Here is a 25731-nt window from a genome sequence, read left to right as displayed (position 1 = left end):
AAAAAAAAAAAAAAAAATCTAATATATAAAAATGGCTATTAAGTAAAAAGTGCTGCATTTATTTTAGCTGTTTAAAAATGATTCTTAAAAGCCCACAACGTTGAATATATACACATCCATCCAATCTATTACAAATACAACTTTGGCATGACTATGAACTGGCTTACTGAAAATCTCTTAGAACACCTGCATTTTATTCATATTTTGCAACATGAACATTGATTTAAGCTGAATAATTTTTAAATTATTTCCTAGAATTAAATGTTTATGACATATGTGAAATTACCTCCATAGCTATCTGTCATAAAATATAATAAATATCCATCGTCAACAGGACAGAGTACACAAAAATCAGGAAAAGACATTCATGACACCCACTTAGGTATTCTTTGTTTTTGATGATGCCATTCATTCATATTATTTTGAAAATATTTAGTTGATAGAAGTAACGGGGGAAAATATGGACCAACAAACTTCCCAAAACTAAAAAGGACAACAGAAGTTTCAGTGTTTAGAATGGGATCTTTCCATAAGTCAAGTGATTGAATCAAGTTAAAGTTTTTAGAGACATTTCTAGTTTTTTTCTGTAGTAAAGTCAATAAAATTTTAACAACATATAAAGGATGTTCATGGTTATCTGGCAAAAAGAACAATTATAACTGATAAAAACTGTAGTACTTGATATTTAGAATCAATTATTCTGGATTCTTCTGTTACTCCTAGACAAAATGATTTGTAAGAAATGCATTTTTTTTCCAGGCAACATCCCTTTCCTAATTGCATTTACTATACAAATTAAATTAAATTTAGATAACTATATAAAGCTACTTCCTTAAAAAATAAAACAAGTAAACACTGTTGTAATTAATGCATATTCTGCTTTGATAACAGTCAAAATCAGACAAATTGAGCATGCTTAAGAGTAAAGTTTAGAGTATAACTGGGTTTTCCTCCTTCTACATATACATATCATGGTCATGTAAATATACCTTAAAAATATATTACTTGATTACTGAATCTGTCTTTTACAGAGAAATATAATATATGCTATCACTTAATATAAAAATTAAAACAAATAAATACATTGGCATTCTAATCACTGGCCACGACCTAGTTATTCCAAGTTTTGATTTGAGGTTTCCTAAAGGCCCCTACAAAAATAAAGGCAAGGAGTAGGTGCTTAGGCCTACTTCTTTGAAAATAAGGTGCAGCAAACAAAACAAAACAAAAGTCAGTTAAACGTTACCAGGGATTAAGTAAATGGGCATGAGAGAAAAGGAGGAAGCACAGAAAGCTCTCCGAAAAAGGTGGATTTGAGTAGGGAGGTTCCGAAGAGGTAGAGAAGATATATTACCGAGAAGTTAGTGCCTGAGATGATCCCTCAAAACAGGGGGAGCAAGGACCTATTTGTTGAAATAGACAAAGAAGCAGATGTCATTAAAATAACGATAACACATCTGTGGCAAAACTTTAGCTGCTAAATACCACCAATGCCTATTTAAACTGTGCTCATATAGAATTAATTGAACAAAATTCATGAAATTCAAAATATTTGTAGTTGGCTTCTGAATGATGCTTTCAGGAAATACTACAATCCTGTAGTATCACCCAGCCTGGGCTGGCACATTCCTCTCCTTTGCCTCCACCATAGTGTTTAATTTGTTTCAAACTTGTAGAAAACAGGCATTCAGACCATGGAAATGAAAATAAGTATCTTTAGGGGGCAAACTATTTTCTCTAAGTAATTTTGCCTCTACTTTCACTTAGGAAAACCTACAATAGTATTTATGTTTAGTGAAAACCAGTTTGGATTCCTCTCTATCTTGCCTTCTCTGTTTGCTGTTCCAGTGATTAGGTTTGATAGTCTGAACGTGTATTTGGAAGAGAAGGAGGTGGTACAATAATGTTCAATTCTTATATAGTAGCTCAGCAGGAAGCTGGGGGAATGAGGACATTACAAGAAAAAACAATTGTTTTAATTCCCCTGAGAAAGACCCTGGAGTAGAGATTGTTAGCAAGTGACTTACTGGGACAGGGAGCAAGCATATACGTTGGTGCAAGCAGCAAGCATATACGTTGGTGCAAAGGGAGTCTGGCCTCAACCTGACCCCTGCCATAGCTTTGAGCCCAAATGACAACACAAAGTTGTTCCACCTGGAAGCCTGGGGCCTGTTTTCTACCCCATATCAGACGGTCAATGGCTGCATGCAGCCTGGTATGGGGAGGAGTGAGGTTGGTGCGGGTCGATGTTCCAGGCATCTCTGAGCAATGTGGCTCCTTTTGGTGGAGGGCAATTCCTTTGAGAAAGTGACAACTGTGAGCCATAAACAGCCAGAATGCAGAGCAGCTGAGGATGGGTGCACCAGTCCTATAAAAAGAGCATGGGTGGGGCACTAGCAATGTCTATATAATAATCTCCCCCAGAGGGTGATAAATGATTAGAGTATTGTAGCACAGATTGCTGTTTGCCTGCATGTTCTTAACTAACGGACCTAGATTTGTTGAAGGTGGCATTGAGAGGAACTGAAATGCTGCAATTCTCACCTTCTCTTGCAATGATGATGATTGCATAACTAATTATGCTAATTTAAACGGAAGCAGAAGTTTCTGAATGGGGCGTCTGTGAAAGTTTTCAAAAAAGTTTTTTTGTTTTCCTTTTTATTCCCCTTATGCCCATCCTGCTTCTTTCTGCCTGGAACATGGATGTAATGTCCGGACCTGCAGCAGACTTATTCAGACTTGAGGGAAATTGTCTCATAGAAGCTGAGGCTAAAGACAACAGGAGGAAAGCAGCCCAGGCCTCTTAGAATACCAAGGAGTCCCTGTATCTGCTCGTTTACTCTCAGAACTGGGTCTGATGTGAAAGAAGTCTTACTCGAATCTTACTTAATCCTGTTTTCAAAGACCCTCTTACTTGCAGATAAACACAATCCCTAACTGATGAATTTTCATCTGAGTTTTGAAAGATAAATAAGAGACTCTAATAGAATAAATGTAAATGTTTTAAAAGAAATGTTAAGCATAAAATCACTTTATATGAAGTAGACCATCCACACTAAAGAGATGTATTTCTTCATGTTTGTTTTTTTTCCTTGGAAAAGTAAGAATACTAGATTATCAGTTCCTGGGAGGAAAGGTGCTTAAATACATTTTCTTTGTATATCCAGTCTATGAGCCTCATACATACACTCAATATACTAGAACACACTCAATAAATGTGTAATTAATAAACAATATTCTAAGTAGAGGTTAATTTGGCAATTTAATTCCTGAGTTTTTGTAAGTCTTGACTACATATATTTTTAAGTAATCTTCATTTCCAAAACCTATTTATCACAAAAGGCAATGGAACTATGTTTACATAATGATACATAGCTAGATGAATTCATCTTTATGTTTCCACAAACACAGATTACCATTTTCTTACACTTGGTCTTCTGATATTGTGTAGTTCACCTGAACTAGCTTATTTTTAAAGATCTTTGAAGATATAATGACATGCTACTAAATTAAAATAGTCTTTTTTAATGCTGCCATCCTCAGGTACAGGACCACCAAATTCACTTACTTTTCCTTATTGCACAGATCTAAACCTAATTTGAATTCATCAAATGTTCCTTGTACCTCCAAAGGTGAGTATCCCCTGACTGAGCAGAATTTTCTTGTAATGCGTTAGGAAACAGCACTAATATCTTTGGTTCTCAATAGATAGGTTTTTAAGGTTTTTATTATATACAATCTTTATGTTTCAGGAACAAATTTCAACTTCTCCTGTTACATAGTGAGTAATTTGTGTGATTATAACAGGGCTTTATGCTAGCATAAAGATTTTTGAGAACAAAAGAAAAACAAACAACCATGTTCAACCTTGGGCAGGTTAAGAAATGTTAGGGCAATGCAATGCATTCCATTAGTCTGCCCTGCCCTGGTTAGGGCAATCCCAGCATGAGTCAGAGCTTAAAGTGGTCTGGGATGGCATAAATCAAAACTCTAGGTCATGAGGGAATTTACAAGAAGAACCATTGTGAAGCCACTAATGACATCCTTCTTGAAATGGGCCATCACAAGAAGCCCAGTCAGATGGGATCATATCAGATCGTTTTATTATGATTCATTTATGCCCATCATAATCAACTTCGCACTGAAAAAGCTCTGATTGCTGCACACTTTGGGTGACTATATAATTTATGATCTACACGAGACACTTTTTAACTTGAAAGGGGCACTGTTAATTGTACCGGTGCAAGATGTTAAACTGAAACTCCTCAGGAAAGCTGAAGTCTAAGGTCACTCTAAACACAGAGTATTCCTTTGTTGTTCAATGAGAAATCAAAACAATAGACAAGGCAATTCATGATGAGTTTACAGGAAATGTGAAAGGAGAAAGAGAATACCATAGTTAAAGATGCACTCTCTCAACGTAAAGGTAGACTTGAAGCTGGTTTTGAAGGATAGGGGAAATGCAGAAATCTGGTTAATAGCTGTTTGATTATCTTCAGATTATGCCTTCTGCACATCTTTACATGTATATTTGATGTGGAAAGAAGATGACAAAACATAAGGAAGATTTGTCATTTGTGTTTGAAACTGATTTTGCAGTCCATATTGTTTCCTAGGCAAGGCAGTTTCTCTTGGCAGCCAAATGGTCACTCAACATACAAGAAGAGTAATTCTTGAAGAGGAATAAATTCAGTTTTGCAGTTGCTCATTTAGCTGAATACTTCAATTTGTCTTCTGACACTCACCTGCTGGGAATTTTCAGGAATGGCAGAAACAGGAAGAAAGATGGGATCAAAACCATATCATCTATCTGTATAGCTTTTCCTACATTAGACTTGGAACTTGAAAAAAGGATCAAAGTCTCAAGATTCAAGGAGGGCCCCCAAGGCCCCTCAGGAGCAAATTCTGGTTAAAGCTGCATTTGTCTAACTTGGAAAAGCAATTATTAGTCATGTGCTTTGTGTCTTGTTTTCACTGGAAATTTTCCATACATTCCAACTGTCCTGTTTATGAGGCACACTCCCTTTCTATAAAAGCCAAAATATTCACCGGTTTCCCACTCTGTTCCTCTAAATAATGTTTTCAGTCTAACACACTAGAGTTTCAGGGGCTCGTCCTATTTTCATTTCCAACTCTTGGCAGGTATGGGTTTCGTTTCTCCAACTAAAAAAAAAAAAAGCACTCTGCTATTCATGTCCAAACTTCAAATGACATGATTAAGGTGGTTTAAAAAAATGCCCAAGGATATTAGGAATGCATTTTCTACAATGTATCTTTTAAACTTAAAGTCACATTGCAGGTGTGAACTTGATTAGGGTAGCAAAGCAACACTCTATATTGTAAGAAATTTAGTGCTAAGTAAAAAACATATACTGGTAAATTAGAATCCAACATGAATTTTAGGTCACTTAGGATTTGGTTTTCCTGTAATCACATTTCAAAATTCAAGAATGTGTTTAACATGTTTTGACTCTGCACTTGAAAATTAAATCTATATATACAGTACAATAAAATTAGAGAAAATTTAAAAAAACAAGTATCTGGCCGGGCGCGGTGGCTCAAGCCTGTAATCCCAGCACTTTGGGAGGCCGAGACGGGCGGATCACGAGTTCAGGAGATCGAGACCATCCTGGCTAACACGGTGAAACCCCATCTCTACTAAAATACAAAAAAAATTAGCCGGGCGAGGTGGCGGGCGCCTGTACTCCCAGCTACTCGGGAGGCTGAGGCAGGAGAATGGCGTGAACCCGGGAGGCGGGGCTTGCAGTGAGCTGAGATCCGGCCACTGCACTCCAGCCTGGGCAACAGAGCCAGACTCCGTCTCAAAAAAAAAAAAAAAAAAAAAAAAAAAGAACAAGTATCTGTGTATTACACTGTGTTGGCCCTATGCCAAGCACTTTATATAAATGATCTACCTGAAGCTTCATAAAGTTCCCATGAGGAAAGTTCTGCTATGCCCATTTTACAGATGGAAAACTACAGCTTAGAGAGGCTGTCTCACATAAAGTCACCGAAGTGGTAAATACAGAGACCAAGTTTGAACCCAGTTCTGATGACAGAACCTTTTCTTGTAAACACTGTCTTAGGTAGAATAGAGAATAACATAAAAAAGAGAATTTTCCCAAAGCATGACTGAAAACCTCTGGCTAATTAGTACTATTATTAGTTCTTAAGTGACGAGTCAACAGTAATCCCCAGTACCTCCAGATAATTCTTTAATATAAGTAGTATGTCATTACTTTTCTTATCATCGGTGCTAAGGTAATCCTATTTTCCCGCTCTAAAGATAAGAATGTTAGATTCTCCCTAGTAAGATTATTTTCCATCCTTGGAGTCAGAGACTCTCCTAAATACTTTGGTACCCTTTTCAAAATTCATTTTTTTTCTCTATGCACAGGGAAACTGAGTTTTAGCATGAAAAAGCCCCAGCCTGAACACTTCACTGAGAGCATAAAGCAGATTGGTTGGCACTTGTTCAGCAGAGGGGAGAGCTGTCCTTTTACAACCATGTTTCCCCAGGCTCTTGCCAGGGGACAGCTCTGAGCTGCATGCTAATTAGGCAGTAGCATAGGAAGTGGTGTTCGCAGTCGCTGTTTCCATTTGTGAATTTCTAGCTCTGTCTTAAAAGCCAAATCTGGAACAGAGGAGAAGGCAACTTGTTCTTCTCCTAACCCTGCCTATTCGCTGGCCTCCGCTTCATAAACTAACTTTGCTGAAGCTTTGCTTCCTCGTTGATGATGCAGGAAAAATGTTCCCCTCGTTATGTGCTGTGTTCCTCCACTGAGCTGTGAAAACATTTTGAAAAGTAGAGTGCAACTTACAGTGACATGATTGGCGGAGAACATTTGCTTTATAGTATGTACAGTTCTGTGAGTTTATGGGACTGTCTTAAGATACAATTTATAATAGGAAAGATTTATTTTAAAAGGTCACCAAAGACCAGGCATGGTGGCTCATGCCTGTAATCCCAGCACTTTGGGAGGCTGAGGCGGGCAGATTACCTGAGGTGAGGAGTTCAAGACCAGCCTGACCAACATGGCGAAACCCTGTCTCTACTAAAAATACAAAAATTAGCCGGGCATCGTGGTGGGCACCTGTAATCTCAGCTACTCAGGAGGCTGAGGCAGGAGAATCATTTGAACCTGGGAGGCAGAGGTTGCAGTGATCTGAGATCACGCCATTGAACTCTAGCCTGGGCGACAAGAGTGAAACTCCATCTCAAAACAACAGCAACAACAACAACAACAACAACTTCAATAAAGGGAATTGTTTTTGCTTTTGCTTTTTAAAAAAGGGCCACCAAAATCCCTATACATTAGATAAAACAGTTGCCCAATAATGCACACTGATTATTCCCTGTTTTATGTTTTGGCACTGTCAGTAAAGAGGCATGAGCAAAACTTTAGTGGGTGGAAGGGTTCTGTATGTTGACGGTAGTGGTACATAGCTGCAGAGGTCTATACATCTGGCAAAACTCATCCACTGACATTTTAAATAAATGCAGTTTATTGATGTAAATTATATCAATAAAGTTTATTTACAATTAGCACTGTAAATTAACTTAGATGGATTATTTGTTAGATAAAAGACAGCCAGTGCACAGTAAAGGAATATTTATTTCTTTCCTGCCAGTATGTAGCAAAACATTAAACTACACTATATGATTTTTAGAAAAAAAGCCAGTGACAGCTTATGTTTTTATTTTGTTGTTGTTGTTTATTACAGATTAGATAGTGGTTCATTAAAGTTGTTTATCCCTATACGGCATATATGGCATTTGATTTACATATCCTCTTATATTCAGATTAATTTATTTTAATGCTTCTTCATATGGATTGAACTTGTTTGTGAGATAATAAAAAAATATTTTCAAATTCAAAACTTATTTGTTATATTCTGCTTGCAATTTCTTGCCAACTCTCGGCAGCCTAAGAAATTTAACGGAGTAGGTAGTGATACCAATGTAAGATTAAGTATCCTGGTAATTAGTACTATTAGGTTGGTGCTAAAGTAACTGCGGTTTTGGCCATTGAAAGTAATGTCAAAAATCGCAATTACTTTAGCACCAAGCTAATATTATGATCAATAGTAATACTAATATAGTTTGAACTACACATCAATATTACACTTTATATCCTGTTCTCTAAAGTAAATTCTCTTCTATCCTCAGTGCCAAATGTGACTCTAAATATTTGTCTTTTCTAAAATTCATTTTATTTTGGAGACTCAGACAAAAAGGAACTCTGAATTATCATAAAATATGTTAACTGTATCTTATAGGATAGATAATCTTCCATAGTACTTTAATATCTTATAATTTTCAATTAACATTTGTTCAGTTTAATATCATTGGTAGAAATTTGAAAACATATAGCACAGTAGAAGTGATAAATTCAGAAAATTTAATATTGATACTGTATTATGAACCATAGTCCATATTGTCCTATAAAATTCTTATTCCATATTCTCCATATTTCCCCAAATGGTCCAGCTACTGTTTCTCCTTCATCAAAAGTCAGCTTTATGCAGAGTTCATCATTCCTTGGGGAAGTGTTCAAACAGTGCTTTGGAAATATATTCTCCTTGTTCCCACTGGCTACTTATGAGATTCTCCCCAACTTCCATCTTGTAACACTTATCAATCTCTATTCTTTCAAAGGTCACAGCTCTTATTTTTATGCTCCCCTATCTTTGTTATCAGCACTAGAAACAGCTAAATTTACAATGTATTCATCACCTTGCTCAAGGTTTTTCTGTCTTACCCAAGACACCCCCCACACCTCACTACCTCCACCATGGACAGAGCCATTAGGACTCTCTGGGGCCACGAGCTGCAGCAGGAAATTCTCATGAGCTATAGAGGAGCCACTGGATAACGGAACCATGAATGAGTTCTTAGGTATGAAAAACCAAAGAGAAGCAGAATAAATAACAAATTCAAGAGGAGCCAGAGGAGGAGACAGAAAGCAGGCTACTGGTTCAGGAACTCTAAAACATGGAGTTGAAAGTGAACAGGAGGTCAGACACAAATGGGATGATGCATCCTAAGCAATATTTGCTTATCTGAGGCTGCCTTATGGGACACTGCCAGAAGCCTATTAAGAATTGGGTTCCCTCCAAATTTCTTTCTCACCTCATCTAGTTCCTAGACTCTGCTTTCATTAATTTCTTGTTGACTTTCCATCATATGTTTTCACTTTCACTGTTCTAATTCTTTCTCATGAAATCCATAAGAACTCATACCAAGTCCTCTCATTTAAGATATGACCCTAACTTTACCTTTGTATTATCAAGAAAATCTAAATAATATTCCTTCTTCTCAAGTCAAAATTGTCTTTGTTCTCTTATTAGAAAAATATCTCTCCTCATTACCAAGATCATTTCCTCTAGCTCTCTAGTTAATAGATCACTCAAAGGCAAATAATAATTCTTAATTACATTTAGCAACTAGCACTCAGCAATGTTTAAATTTCCTCTGTCTTTCAACAGTAAGTGGGCACTCTATCACTTCTCTCATTCTCAAGCAACTCTCAAGACTGTTATGTCTTTGGCTATCTTCACATTGCTCACTCAACTCTACAGCCTGATGACTCTATGAACTAACAGATTCCAAGCCTCACTTCCTTGAACATGACCACCAAATTGGTACCTTCAGTTCCAAACTCTCACCCAAGCTTCTGTCTTGAACTTTCAACTATCTGCAGGGCAACCCACTCAGATTCCTGCCACAACTTCAAAATCTTCGAGTCTCAAACATTATGTTCCTCTTCCTGACTTGAATGATCTGTTCCATTAATTACATTATTTTCCCATCTATTCTGATTTAAATCTTTGTGGTCAACCTTGCCTCCTCTCTATACCACAGCCTCAGCAACCTGTCAGTCACCAAGACTTTTTGCTTTTACTTTAGTGTCTTTAGTATTTCTTGCTCCCTCTTTTCATTCCCATGGATCCATCCTAGATGAGGCCCTCCTTATTGATCATTTGCTTTAATGTAACAATGTTCTCAGAGTCTCTTACAAACACCATTTACCACTAAAAATCACTAACTACATTACCAGTTTCTTTCACTGATACAGTGTGATCACATTACTACCCTACTAAACAATCAAATCAAAATAAAACAAAACAAAACACCTGGAATTATTTCCACCACATGAGTACTCAAGTGTCTCAGTCCATTCAGACTGCTATAACAAAATACCTTAGACTGGATAATTTACAAACAGCAGAATTTATTTCTCACAGTTTTGGAATCTGGCAAGACCAAGACAAAGGCAGCAACAGATGGGGTGGTATGGTGAGGGTGCCTTCCTCATAGGTGTCACCTTCTTGCTGTGTTTTCATATGGCAGAAGGGACAGACGAGTTCCCACAGGCCTTTTTCATAAGTGCACTAATACAATTCACCAGGGTTCTATCTTCATGACCAAGTCATTTCCCAAAGGCCCCGTCTTTAATGTCATTACATTGATGATTACATTTCAATACATGAATTTTGGAGAAGCAAAAACGTTTAGACCACAGCATAAAGTTCTAACAAATCTACCTGCCATTAACTCCAAGGTGCTGTCTTTTGCTTTTCCCCTAATGCCCTATGTCATGATCAATGTACATACCTTCTCTCTGCCTGCAGCGCCCCCTTCAGGTATAATCCTCAGGTGTTGTATATTTCTCAGGCAATCACTTTAATCATCTGGAGTCAAGAGTGTCTCAAGACGCCCAAAAAAAGTCCATGTTGCTTTCGACAGGAGATGGGGTGGAGTGAATGCCTCACATCAAAACTAAGTCAGGCTTCCTTAGACCTTGTCTCTTCCTTCCATAAGAATCAAGAGCAAATCTCAGAACCTCCCCTTGCCCCTCAATCACTCACAGTATCATCACCACTATCTACCTTGAGATCCCAAAGACTAATCTCACTTATCCATGTTTATTGCACCAGTTTCTACAAGAAGCCCAAGACTCCCAGATTCACCCTCATTCCCCCAACACATTCTAATCCCTAGAAGGCTCTGCACAACCCCTCTTTTCTCCTTATCTCCTACTCCTTTACAACTCCAGAAACCCATCCCCTTTGCCCTCTGAAATTCACAGTCCATTTCCAGAAGGAATGCCCATATCCCAGTCCCTTATCTGAATGTCCCCTTTACCATCTTGCTTGAACAGAAACCTGGCTCTCCCCTGAGAACTCGTCTTCCCCTGACCACAAGAGTAATGGCTGGTGTTTCTCCCAGAATCCAAATATCCTTGAGCTTGGAGATGTGTAAGCGTCTTCTTGAGTCCTTACTGCTATTCACAGGCACTTCTTCCTCTCTATCCCCTAGTCATCCCACCCTGAGCTTTGACACTTGCAGCTTACATTATATCACCCACTATCCTGAATTGTTGCAGGCATTCACTGACATTTACCAACCACAGGGAGATGCTGTCTCATTTTTGGAAAATATTGCCTCCTTGCTTGCTATAATTTTCTCCAACAGTACTCCTATGTCAATTCCTGACAATTTTTGTATATACACACATCATCTTTGCAATACAAGATGCATCAGCTCCTTATTCTCTTCGCCTCCAATTATTTTGTCCTCCACCCTGATTTGGCTACTTTGCTTCCATGTTAAGAACTTTAGACCTTGTAATTACCAGTAACTGCAACTTCTCTACAATTCCAGTTTCACATATCACCCTGTCTGACCACCACCTCTTGTCTTACAAGCTAATTCACTCTGCCTAGGCTCCAGATACCAAAAATCTGCCACTACCAGTCCTTCAATCCTCCCACACATTAAAAATATCTCACATTGTTTCATAGCCTCTCATTTCTCTACCCTTTCTCCAGTTACCCACAAGGCTAACTCTCTTACTGCCTTGAGGGCTTGGCTCAAACACTGGTCTTTTTTTAATGAGGCTTACTTCATCTAATCTACTTGAAATGGCAACTCTATCCTCCCCCAACCCTGCTCCACTTTTTCCCATAGTATTTACCACCTTTGAACATACTAGATAATTATGTATAACTACATTTTAAAAAATATTTTGTCTGTCCTCCCCCAAAATATAAGACTTATGAGAACAAGAACTTTTGTCCTTTAGTTTCATAATGTTTTCATACTTTGAATGGTACTTGCCATACACTTGTTGAAAAATATTTATTAAATAATTAGCACATATTCGATTTTAGCTAAAATTAAAGAATTTATTGGATTATAATGTCAATATCCTACTAGAAAGTTATATGTTATTGAGGCAGATGATATATTGTTCATATTTCCCTCCCTGAGGCCCTGGGACTTGGCTCAGATAGCACCTTCTCGGTGAGACCTTCCCTAATTATCCTACTTAAGATCATACCTCCATCTCCAGTACTCTTGACTACCCATCTGGGTTTCTTTCTCTCTACAGAAGGTGCTAGATACTTAGTGCTGTCTGGTGTGCTACACATTCTATTTCTTTAATATGTCAAATGTCTGTTTCTCTAAATTAGAACAAAAGCTCCATGAGAGCAGATCTTTTTGTTTGGTTCTCTGCCATATCCCTGAGGCTTAGAGCAATACCAGGCACAGTGTAAGAGCTCAGTAAGTATTCACTGAAGGAGAGGATGAATGGGTGTCTCCCCTGCCTTGCCCAAAACATCCTATGTGCTCGCTCTTTCTTTCTGTTTACTTCTGTGACATTCGGGTAACTTCCTCCCGATGTTGTCCCTTCTCTTGGTCAACTCTGGAGCTCAGCTCAGGGTGCGTCTCCCTGGGGAAGCTTTGTCCTCCTACTGCACTTGCTCCTCTGGCCATTCTGCACTGCTCTCTGCACACACACAAAGCACTATTGTTTCCCACAGGTTGTCCCTGAATTTTGCCATTGTGATATCCTCACTCTACTCATTTAAAAAATTAATACTGGCACTTCTGTTTTTCCTGTCTTTACACACACATTTAAAAGTTTCTTCTAATAGCTAAAAACAATGCAAATAATTATATGTACTATTGGAGACACAGTATGGATTTTGCTTTGTGCTGATGCATTTTAAGACCATCTCGCAAAATACACTATGCCTAGAAAAGGTGGACCATATGTATTATAAAATCTAAATAGCTGGAACCTTCAATTAATCAGGGGACTAGATTTTAATTCCCTCCTAAAAAATGAGAAAAACTGAAACTAAGTATTAATCTTTAGAAAAGACTGCAATGTTCTGTCTTGCATCAGAACACATTTGACCTATTTCCTGTCTGAATCAGAAGCCTAAAGCTCTACAGCACTAATGGCCCAAACCACCCACCTCGCCCCACAGCACCATCTCGTATTGTATGCCCACACAGCTCCTCAGGCTCAGCCACCCCATCTCCTTGACACCTTACTTCCTCTCTGTCCCCATAGCAACTAGTCCAATGTGAAATGCACTGAGCAGGTCCTCAAGCAATGAATTCATTTATTGATTAAATGGTAATGGTGAAAATTTGCAAATCTGATCAAAGGATAACTGCAAGGCTTTTTTCAAATATCAAAGAAAGTTTAAATGATGTACTTACCAAGAAAGGAAAGTGTACACACACTTGTTGAAAAGATGTTCAAAGGCAAGAGTCAGAATATAAATGGCCATAGAATTTAACTACTTAAAACATCACCTTTCATAGGCACTCTAGGTGACCAAGATTTTCCTATAACGAATTTTTACCTGCTCATAGGTAGCTGTGTTAGTATTATCAAAAGCTACTTGATTAGAGGAAGAGAATGGGCCAAGATTTAGTCAAAAGAGAAAGGACATTATCATCTGGGAGTGGAGAGCAGAAAACTCCTCTTCTTAAGGAATTTTGAGGTAGTAATTTTGATGGCTTCTCCATCCCTGAATTTTTTTGTTATTATTTAATACTTGCAATTAAGTCATGGCATTGTGCAGTGTTTTAGGGATAGGGCACCTGCATATGTTCCTGTTGTAGAATAACAGCACAACCTGACATAAGACAGAACTTAACAGCAGTGCTATCAAATGGAACAGGCAGCGTGCAGCAGGCAGCAGATAACAGGACGATGTCACCTCAAGGGAGAGTGGGAGGGCCAGAGAAAACTTCCTTAAGGAATTTCCCGGGCCATTTTATTACATGATTGCATCTTTATTCTGTCTGGTTCCCAAATATACGTCATCCGTTAAAAACCACACAGTATTGTTAGGTTACTACTGAGAGTCAGCCCAGGCAGCTAGATCAATAAAAACTGGCCAAACGGCAGCAAACCTGTTCAAAGACATGAAATTATCTGCCAATATCCAACTTCCTAGGTCTAAACTTTGATATCTGAGCCCCTCTGTTTCCTACTTAGCTTTCCCTTGGACCTCAGACCTCTTTTGTCTTCTAACACTTAATACCTTTCAGGTTCAACGCTGCCATATCTACTAAGACCCGCAAGCTGCCTTTCAAAATGTACAACCAATTTATATTTGAATGGGAAATACAGGAGCTACACCCTCACCATGACTGAGGGAACAGGATGTCTCTTCACCTTGTCAGACCCACATTGCATATCCATTGATTATGCAGAGACAGCTAAGTTGATCTGTTTCTTCTGGCCTGGAAGGCTCTGCACTATTCCCAAACAAATGACAACCAAACTCCAAACTTTGTATTTCTAGGTTTCTGTGATCTCACATGCAGTGTGAGTATCTGTGGCCACTGATTCCTTGGCTCCTGAACAACCCTAAAGAGCCCGGATTCCCACCACCTTTCACTTTTGCACACCAACAACTCAGAAAAAAATTTTTTAAAAATGAATGAAAAATCTTTTACCAAATGTGCCATGGGTATAGAAGTTGTTGGTAAAGCCCTCTCAGATTCTGTAATTTCCAGTCAGTCTCCCAGTGTTTATGTGGCACCTCTTGTGATCTTTTGGATGGAAGAGTCTACTGTATATCTAGGCAACATCCAACAACCTGGTCTCGTGTAACCAACTCATTTAGACCATCCTGGACCACTTACTGTACAGCATCCTCAGAGGCCTAGAAAGGTGAGTTTGCCCTTTTAAGGGTAATGTTTTTGGGAATCCAAATTCCACCTAGGAAATTCATGTATAAGAGTGCCACTAGGCTGGAGAGGTAAGCTCCAAAACATTGAGGTAATTCAATATTTCTTTGGACTTTCAGGGTATTTAGTTCCTTGATTGTCAATGAAGAGCCCTAACAAAGATCCTCAAGTGGACTGACCAGTTAGTGGGTCCTCTGACACTAGGGCAGCTTTATATTGTACAACTTGGAGGCCAATTCTGGCGTCCTCTGGAGCTTGATGTTCTTTTGTATCATGCTAGAAGCATCTAGTTTGTTCAAAGGGCCAAGAATACTTTGGTTCTGCATGTGGGCTTTTTTTTTTTTTTTCTTAAGATTAATCCCAAAGGAATTGAAAATTATGCAGTATAGGAGAAAATATCATATACCATCTGGGCAGTCTTTGAGAAGTTTGCCCTGTGAGAAGGAGGAGTGTAACATCCAGTGATCGTTCTGGCTGACTCAACATTTCTACCCCCCCAGTAGAAAGCAGTCAGAAGTAACATATCTTTTTATTTTTTCCTCAAACATATCCCTAGGAGGCAGAATTTGTCCAAAAAGCCCTGATGTCTGACTTCATAATGCCCAAAAGTCAATCTCTGCCCAGACAAGTCTATAACCAGATAATCAATCCTCAAGCAACAGTGAGTTCTGGCATCAGTGCTATGCTGACCCCCAAGTAGCCAACTGTCAGCCCCAGACAGCCCTAGAAGGGTGGTCTAGGCCCAATCTCCATCTGGCTATGCTGTCTTAAGTGGGCCACAGGCACGTGCTGAAGATCCCCCTTCCCTTCTGCCATGTGATCACAATCCCATCAGATGTTACAAAGTATCATGTGGCCTTGGACACCTTCTTCACAAGGCATCAAACATGCTATATCTTCTAAGCTAAAGACTGGTAGTAGTGCCATTTAGTTCTCATATTTTCAGTATCAACCTGAGGTCAGGCTCTCTGATTATATACATTGGCCCTCACCTTAGGGCCCTTGTTCTAGCTGGTAGTGACTGACACGCTCAACAAAAGGGACCTTTTTAACCAAAACCAAGGATGCCTGAAAGTGACTCCCTTCTTCAATGTTTCTTTTCTTTTCTCAGTGCTGCCACTGTCCAGATGAATTTTCTTGGAAATTGGGCCCCATCTGTCATTTCTAGAGCATTTTACTTTGCACTTCATGATCCACTTGTCTTCAATTCCCCATAAAAATCCAAACCAAATGCACAAAAAGACAATGGAGCAATACCTTGGGAGGTATGGTTTGTACTAAGAAAGAGACCAGCCAGTCATTTTGCTGCCAACAATACAGTTCAGATACAATAGTGTCTTTGTTTCCAACTAGAACAGCCAGTTCTACAGCAAGTCCTGGCTACCCCAAAACTTCTTTGCATCCTTTGTTCTATTGCAGTCAATGAATACCTTACATGACTAAGCCTACCCAGCCTGGCCTCTTTGCACCTCTCCAGCAGGCAATTAGAGAAGACATTCCCTATTTGATACTCCTTAATATAAATCCTGTCAATCCAGTCCTTGTAGAATTTTGAATTTTCCTTTTAATTATTTTCTTTGTTTGACCTCATAATATTCTAATGATCCTTTAAAGCATAGTGGTAATCCTTCATTCCATAAGGATGAAGCTTTTCACCCAGCCCCCTTCCCTACCTAGTACCTGTAACGGTTACTAAGAAATTATCCTAAATATATGGTCCTTACTAAAATCAGAAAAAAAAAAAAATGCCTTTACCTGGGAAGCTGTTTGTTGTTCAATTCCAAGGAAAGAACCCTTGTACCACATGTACACATGAAACAGCAGTACTTTTAACTGTGGCTTCATTTACTATTGGCAGATCTTGAAATATCAACCCGTTTTATCCTAAAAGGAAGTTGAGTCCAAAACCATGGAAAACACCAAAACATTCCTGGCCCAAATCCACCGCACATCTCACATACCTAATAAGATATATTTGGTACAATTTTTCAGAGCTGGAATATTTCTAGCTTTTCATCCTCCTGTCTTCATCAGCAGTCCTTCTCTCCACTTCCAAACTTGGTCTCTTCCATGAACTTTGACTTGAACTAGCCCTTGACAGCTACTCTGCTTTTTACCTTGTCCTATCACGAGACTGTACAATTTTTGGCAATCCTCTAGAATAAACAAACTATACCAACATTTATCTGGAATAGCAACAGATTCTGTCCTTAACAAATGTAACAGTATTTGTTGATTACAAAAAAAGCAAAACAACAATAAAATACCTGGCAGAGACAGAGCACGCCTAAAACCATTCCAGCAGTGATGGTTGGCTCACTGATGAGGTCAGCATGAAAGGCCACTTTATAAGACCTTATATGCTGCTTTATAAAATGAACTTTTATATTTTATTTTATTTTATTTTAGACAAAGTCTCACTTTTTCTCTCCTAGGCTGGAGTACAGTGGCGTGATCTCGGCTCACTGCAACCTCGGCCTTCTGGGTTCGGGCGATTCTCCTGCCTCAGTCTCCTGAGTAGCTGGGATTACAGGTGCCCGCCACCATGCCTGGCTAATTTTTGTATTTTTAGTAGAGACGGGGTTTCACCATATTGGCCAGGCTGGTCTCGAACTCCTAACTTCAGGTGATCCACCCACCTTGGTCTCCAAAGTGCTGTTATTACAGGTGTGAGCCACTGCTCTTGGCCTAAAAATGCACATTTAGTACTTTGGATAATAGCACTCAAAATAGAAGCATCTTTAAAAATCATCTTAAAAGTATATATCTGATAAGAACACTTTAACAATGCAATTTTAAGTTAATAATCTTATTTTTGTTTTCTAAACTAATATTAGTTAAGGACTTTTTTCAATAACTGCAGGAAGATAATTTAAATATATCTGTTTAATATTAGTAGCTTCCTAGCAAGAGTTGATCTTAGCACTTTTGTTTAAAGTTGGGTCTGTTTTAATTAAATTATAAAATCCCAATGGAAATCATTCTGACTTTCAATACATTTTTTTGGTGTGTAAATCAAATAATTTACTTACTGTGAAAGATGAAATAAGGTTACATTAAGATTGACTTTAAGTTGAAAAATAGTCCTTTTACTCCATGAATGTAGTATGGCACTGCTTTTTCTATATAGTCATTCATTTATAGATATTAAATATCAAATACATGCTAGCTGAATAATTTGACCAAATTAGGTCATTCGCATCAGTAAAATGTTCTTTCCTAAGTTTTTTTTTTTTTTTTTTGAGATGAAGTCTCGCTCTGTTGTCAGGTTGGAGTACAATGGCGCAATCTCAGCTCACTGCAACCTCTACCTCACGGGTTCAAACAACTCTCCTGCCTCAGCCTCCTGAGTAGCTGAGATTATAGGTGTGCACAACCACACAGCTAATTTTTGTATTTTTAGTGGAGACAGGGTTTCACCATGTTGGCCAGGCTGATCTCAAACTCCTGACCTCGTGATCCGCCCACCTCTGCCTCTAAAAGTGCTGGGATTACAGGTATGAGCCACTGTGCTTGGCCTTCTAAAATATTTTTTAAAATAATAGTGGGAAATAAGTAAAACTAAATTAACACTATGCATACATTTGACTCTCATTATAACATGATTTGCAAGAGAGTAAAATTTTGTATAATCTGTACACATCTCGAAGATTACCAAAAGGGATTTAGTTACTAAAATATAAAGGCACTTTGACATGAGGTAGTCAAGACTACCAGACTACCTTATGCAATGGTCTCTGGTGCTTTCTTTGTCTCCCCCCAAATAATATTTATTTGTTTGTTATTTATGTATCTATTTTTGAGATGCAGTCTCGCTCTGTTGCCCAGGCTCTGTTGCCCAGGCTGGAGTGCCGTGGCATGATCTTGGCTCACTGCAACCTCCTGGGATCCAGCAATTCTTGTGCCTCAGTCTGTCAAGAATCTGGGACTACAGCTGCGCACTGCCATGCCCGGCTAATTTTTGTATTTTTAGTAAAGATGGGGTTTCACCATGTTGGCCAGGCTGGTCTCGAACTCCTGACATCAAGTGATCCTCCCACCTCAGCCTCCCAAAGTGATGGGATTACAGGTGTGAGCCACTGCACCCGGCCGCCAGTAATATTTAAACTAGTAGACAAGTCTGCCCCTAACTTTGTCAGGGCCAACAGCAAGAGCACAAATAGCAGTGAGCATACCAGACTAAATATTTAACAGCTACAAACCAGGCAAAGAAACCCACAGGTAAAACAAGTTCTATCTTCCTTCCTTGATAAATATATATGCATAATGACCTGGAAGGCTAGGTCTGAATTTGGAATATTCACCTCCAGATTTCTGATTAGGAACTGAGCAGTGTGTGAAGTGTTGCCTCTCCGGCCATGATCTTCCCCTCTTTTCTCCCACCTCTAGATTTGTTCTGCAGCACAGGTAGCCTGTCGTTTACCTACATGCACACTTCAGCTCGCATGTCCAAGCTCTGTTTACTTCTCCTGTGTCAGTGTCCTTGGCCATCTTCACCTAGGATTTGGCACAGGGGTGACTCAGTTTACCTCCAGATGGCAGGCCATAAAAGTAGCCTGAGGCTGTTTAGGCTAAGAATTCTGGAGATGATCTAGAGGGGGTGACAGACGCTACTTGAGCAAGCCCCATGGACTCCCTGCCCATGGTTGAGGTCATGGTCTGAGGACGGCTAGAGCTGAACCTTCCAAGGTTCAAGGTAGGGACTCCTCTCACCTTTGAAAAGCAATCTATATGTCTATATAATTATGATTCAGAATGCTGACTCAAACCACACAGATCAGAATTCTGGGACCATTATTTATTAGTTAAGAGATCTTGAAGAAGTTATTCAATGCCTCTTTAATTAGTTTGCTTACCTATACAATGGGAATAACAGTATATAACTAAGAGGGTTGTAAGCATTAAATAATATATTTTCATATAATGTGTCTAGGAGGGTGCCTGGCCTACAGTAAATAATACACAAAACTTAACTATTGTTATTTTTTAACTCCAGAACTCAGTATAGTGCCTGTCATAAAGCTGTATGTGCTTTAAGAAAGTCTGAATGAATAGTAATTAAAGCAGTTAGAATAGCTTGGGTTTTTTATTAATTTTTAAAGTACTTAGTTGAAAACTACTACAAATTCCAGTTTTCATAATCTAAATCAAAATCAATTTTAAAGTTGATACCAAGGGTAAAGAATTAGGATCACTTTTTATATTTTATTATCAACAATAGAAATAATTGTCACAGAAAGTTTGAAAACAAGACAGACTTTGAAAAATAAGATTAAAGAGTACTAAGTCTCAGCTTTTAATCTTTGCTAATGATTTGCCCAGAAGGTCAAGAGACTGCTTTCTGGTATGGGCTGGGAAAACAGAAACAAGTGTCCTTTATGGTGTAACCCACTTTTAAAAGAAAACTTTATTTCTCTAAGTTCAAATTCTAGTGAGGCTTAGAACTGATTAGGGAGAATTTGCTTAGCTGCCCAATTTTAGATTGCTCACTATTATCCTCAAGTTATCCATGGGGTCATTTACTCCAGATACTTTGTGAAGACCTACTGTGTACCAAGCACTGGACACACAAAAATATAAGCAGCTTCTCCCCTCAAGGAGGTCACACGTGGGTGTGTCCATAGCAACGCTGGGAGGAAGTTGTATGAGGAGCCTGAAGACAATGGGGGAGCTAGGGAAAAGTTCTGAGTAGAAAGGGTGGACAAAGGTTTGAAATGATGAAGACTGCTTAGGAAGCTCATATTCTGAAGCATAATTCAGGCTTTCTCTACTACGTTCAAATCCCATCTCTCCTACTTACTAGATAGGTGACATTGGGCAAGTTACTTATCCCCTCCGCTCCTGTTTCTTTGCTTCAAAAATAGGGACCTCTCTCACAGTGTTACTATGAAGACTGGACAAGAAAATGGAGTTTGGTTTTGAATGCGTTAGGGTTTTTGCCTTTAGGCATGTAGTGGAGATGTGGTTCACACAATTGCTGCACCTTCTGGAGATCAGATAACAGGTCAGGATTAGAGATAAATACTCTGGAGGTGTCAGTGTAGAAATGATATTTAAGACCCAAGACTGGGCCGGGCGTGGTGTCTCACGCCCATAATCCCAGCACTTTGGGAGGCCGAGGCAGGCAGATCCCGAAGTCAGGAGATCAAGACCATCCTGGCTAACACGGTGAAACCCCGTCTCTACTAAAAATACAAAAAATTAGCCGGGTGTCGTGGCGGGCGCCTGCAGTCCCAGCTACTTGGGAGGCTGAGGCAGGAGAATGGCCTGAACCCGGGAGGCGGAGCTTGCAGTGAGCCTTCTCAAAAAAAAAAGAAAAAGAAAAAGAAAAAAAAGACCCAAGACTAGATCAGAGAAGTTCTTAGAAGTGAGTTCTGAACCACTCCTACATTTGGAGGTTAAGAAATGAGGAAGAATCAACATCAGAGGTGGAGAAGGAGCTTAAACCAAGAGAGTGTGGGTCCAAGAAGCCAACAAAACTATTTCCAAGGAGGGCAAGGTCAACAGTGTCAAGTCACCAACAGATGATACATCAAGCAGGATGGAGATTAAGAATTGGACATCAGATCTGGCAATGTGGAGGTTACCCTGATCTTATGAGAGTGGACTGCAGAGGTGATAAAGAAAGCCTGCTCACAATGGATTCAAAGAGAAGATGAGGAGAAGAATCGGAGACAAGAGTTATGGATAACTCTTTGAAGGACTTATAGCAAAAGGAGAGTGAAAAATAAGAGATAAAAAGATTTTGCCACATATATGGATATTGCTTTAAATTATACAGTAGATAGGAGAAAAGCTAATCATGCAAGGATGGGTGGATCCTTAAAACTGAAACTTTATAAGGTGTACCTGCTGTGATTTCATTGGAATAAAACAATTAACATTTCTCTGGGGAAGCAGATTTACTCATGTTGTTTTTCCCTCCTCATACACATGCATATCAAAAAGCTATTGTGTATCCATACTTTCTAAATAAAAATATTTTTAATGGAACTATAATAGAACTATTGAAAAGTAAATGGTTGAAACTGTGTCTTTGCCATTCCTTGTGTCCTTCTCTTCTGCAATTGCTCCCTTTAAACATTGTGACCATTCTTGTTGCCCTAAGTTTCAGTTTTTTAAAAAATTCATCTTTAAGATTAGTTACAGTGTGTTCCTCCTCCCATAAAATTTTTATTTACTGAAATATTTTAAAATAAAATGACATGAAAAATTTCTTTCAAAATATTTAGTTGGGAGAAGGGGATGAATTGGGTACTGGTAGGAGCAGAGATGACAGAAGTTGGCTTTGAGTTGATGGTTAGTGAAGCTGGGTGATGAGTATATAGCGGTCCCTTGTACCATTCTCTCTAATTCTGTATGCATTTGAAAATTTCCATTATACAATGTTAAAAACTTTAAAAAATCATAGGGTTAATACCATGTTTAACCAAAAAGAATCCATTAAGTAGTGAGATTTCAGATAATTTGGTAACAAGAGAATAAGTTATTTTGGGGCACAGGAATTTTTCTGGAATTTTCCAAACCATATCAGCTACTTTGCTGTCAGCTTAGAGGGCAAACATGTATGATTTTTAATTTATCAGAAAGTGTTGCCATTGCTTCAAGATGAATTAATTTGGGTGCTTATTATGCAAATAATTTAGAAGGATGAATTTTTTGTTAATTATACCTTGGTTCTTTTAAATATCCAATCACTTTAGGTAAGCATAAAGAATTCTGGGAACACTTATGCTATGCAACGTTTTGAGGGGAAGTAATGCTACGGTCACAGAATAATGTTAATCTAGTTGGTTGTTGTTGAAAAGAATAAATAATTGATAGTTGAATTAACAGAAGGTGAAATTTCATTTTAATAATAGTTACCGCTTTTTAAAAAGAAACTGTGATATCTGAAATTTGTTACACTTATACTGCTATATAAAAATGTAGGTAGTGAAAGTTCTTTATCTTTTAAAATAAGTAAATGTGGAAACAATGTTGCTACATTAACTCTTCAAATATTAATCACTAGATATACTTTATGTTTTCTGGTTATTTATTAACCAGTATATAGTGCTATTATTTCTCTAGCCATGGGTAATTTCCACCAGAGATAGTTAAAAAACAAACTGCAATAATTTTTTCTACATCAGAAATCTTTGGATTTGATTAATAACATCCCCCACTGCTCACTATATATTTGTTATTAAAAATAAACTATGTGTTCGAGACCTATAAATTCTGCTTTAAAAATTAAACTCAAAGTTATGCTGGTCTTATGCAGCTTCTGGTCTCTTTTGTATGGCTTTATTGCCCTCAACATTTTCCTGGTGTAAACTACTGAGCAAGGGAACAAGATTTCCTTTGTAACTGATACCTAAATTTCTATTCTGCTTTAAGCATCTAATTTGCACTGTAAAGACATATAATTTGAGACTTGTAGCTATATCACAAAAGTACAGCAGTTTATGCTGATCTCTAATTTTCTGAGTTATACTGGCTATAATTTACATTTTTTGCATGTTTTTAACTGCCATGCAAATCAGTATACATCAGAAACCTTTGTATATTGACAGAGACTGGGAAAAGGATGCCTTGTTCTGATTTCAGATAAGCATTCCCTTTTCAGGTCTGCAGGTGCAAGGAGGCCCATTCATAATATTTCCTTCAAATCAGTTTTAGACGCTGGGTAGAAATACAATGCTTTTTCACAAGAGCCTGACTAATGTTTATAAGCACAGTTAATGTTTTTTTTAAAATGTACTATAAATAGTAAATTTTAGAGGCAAGTGAGACTTTTTCCTTTGCCTATACATTGGGAACAAAATATACTGTTATAACACAAATTTTGGTCATTTTACTAGTGTGTGTGTGTTTACTAAATCTAGAAAAGGACTTTATTACTTATTGAAACAGGATGAAATTATGCTTAGTGGAAAATTTGCTGCAACAAATGCATGCTTCTTCCATTTAAGAGATTACTGATAATGAATGTTACTTTTTCCTTTGCCTTTTCACTATTTTGAAATCAACAAACAAGCCAAAAAATAACCACAAGATCAAGAGATTTACTCTAATTTCTCCATTTCAGATAACTGAGCAAATCTCCCTGAAACAAATATTAGAAAACTATATATGCAACAATTTACTAAAGACAGCTGGATGTTTCCAAATGTTTTTATATATATATAGAGAGAGAGAGAGCCTACTTATAAGGTTATGACTTGGCTGTTTTAATTAGCTTCAGGCAAAAACTTGGCACATCAAAGTATAGGAGTAAATTTTAACCTACAAAACAATTACAACTATTAATTCAACTCTCCTTGAGCCCGAGAGGTCAGAGAAAGGATCTAATATAATTTAAGGACTTGGTGACCAAACAGAGAAAAAGTGAAATTAAAAAAAAAAAAAAAGAAAGTATGACAATAGTCACTGCATTGGCAAAAATAAATGTTGGGTCTATATTGAAAACCATTAAGAACTCATTCTAAACTCATGATTCGTCCTATTACTTAGTTGTATAATTTTCCAACAATCCAATCTGGTATACCACCTTACATTTGATTTTGTCTCATAAATCAAAAGTCCTGAAACACCTTCTCATGTACTATTTGACTTGAACTTCCCTTTGTGATTTAGAGAAGGCAGGTATTATTAACCTCGTTTTACAGATGAGGACAATGAATTTCATAAAGAGTTAACCTCTCCACATCAAGGTAGCTCTGACATAAATGGTTTGCCTGGACAGAAAGCTGTCAATCCTGGTCCAGAGTTCTTTCTGCTTCTCTGTATCAGAGATGGATCTCTGTGAGGGATCAATTAGATAGTATTTTTTTTAAGCTGAAAGGATGGTGACTTAAAGCATGAATATCCCTCCAGTGTGGGTGATTCATTCGGATTGAGCACTAATGATAGTAGAAACTCGTATGCTGTCCTTTTCTGGACTCAAAAATTGAAGACTACTCCCATTATAACCAACTTACCTACAGCCTCGAGTTAAAGGCAAGTTAGTCGTTAGTGGACCCAAATGTTAGAAAGATGGGGAGAATATTCTGTACAGACGATGCCCTTAAGAATGGACCAGGGCCCCTAAATGACTTCTGTAAACAGGACACCCTGTCTTCCAAAATTCCTTTCTGTTAGGGCTTCCTCAACACCTAGGAGTAACACACAGTGCCTCCTCTGATAATTAGTCCTTGCTGTCGCTCCAGGGCAGAAACGCTTGACACCTGGCCTAGAGGCCATCTGTGCTAGAGGACGCTGCCACGCACCCGCCCTCTTGAAGTTCTCTGATGACCGCAACTTACCTGGCCGGGATGCTCTGGCTGGGCAGCTCTTCGTGCCAGCCCAAGACCTTTGAGGAAAAGAAGAAAACAAAACAAAACAAAACAACTTACCACCTTGGCCCAGTCCAAGAACAAGTGAAAGTACCCAGGCTGCCCAGAGGAACGAGGCGGGACCTCGCCGGTCGTTTTGCAGGCAGACAAATGCAGCGGTAAAAAAAGCCAGGGCCGAGCCGCACATAATGCAAAACAGCCCGCCCCGCGCCCGCCGCCTGGCTGCTTTCCGGACGCGCGCTCGCGCCTCCCGGGCGCACCTCGGGGCCCGCGGGCCGAGTGTCGCTAGGACGTTTTCCGCAGGCCTAGCAGGCTGACCCCGCGGCTCGGAGCAAGCGGTGCAGGTAAGCGGGCCCGGGCACCGCTCGGCATCTCAGGGCCCCTGCGGCCCTACCGGCTTGGCAC

At 38.7% G+C, this 25731-nt stretch overlaps 1 protein-coding gene and 1 long non-coding RNA gene across 3 annotated transcripts in view; one reads left to right on the top strand and one right to left on the bottom strand.

The window, feature by feature from the left end:
• Positions 1–25731, bottom strand: part of ITGB8 (integrin, beta 8) — a 94497-nt gene that overhangs the window by 67662 nt on the left and 1104 nt on the right. The window contains exon 2 of one of the 2 annotated variants that reach the window (XM_011973909.1): positions 25297–25343. Coding sequence is in view for 1 of the 2 variants with exons in the window: in XM_011973908.1 (XP_011829298.1) it covers positions 25387–25513 (127 nt within the window). In the remaining variant the exon portion in view is untranslated. Of the gene's footprint in view, positions 1–25296; positions 25344–25386; positions 25726–25731 lie in introns of those variants that run through there. The other variant, XM_011973908.1, reaches the window with a different exon arrangement.
• Positions 25558–25731, top strand: part of LOC105534973 — a 3689-nt gene continuing 3515 nt past the window's right edge. Inside the window, exon 1 of the long non-coding RNA XR_001005365.1 lies at positions 25558–25670. This is a non-coding gene — a long non-coding RNA (uncharacterized LOC105534973). The remainder of the gene's footprint in view (positions 25671–25731) is intronic.

Source organism: Mandrillus leucophaeus, unplaced genomic scaffold (assembly GCF_000951045.1).
Source record: "Mandrillus leucophaeus isolate KB7577 unplaced genomic scaffold, Mleu.le_1.0 Scaffold140, whole genome shotgun sequence".
In the NCBI taxonomy this organism is placed as follows: Eukaryota; Metazoa; Chordata; class Mammalia; order Primates; family Cercopithecidae; genus Mandrillus; species Mandrillus leucophaeus.
This window is presented reverse-complemented; position numbering and strand designations above follow the sequence as displayed.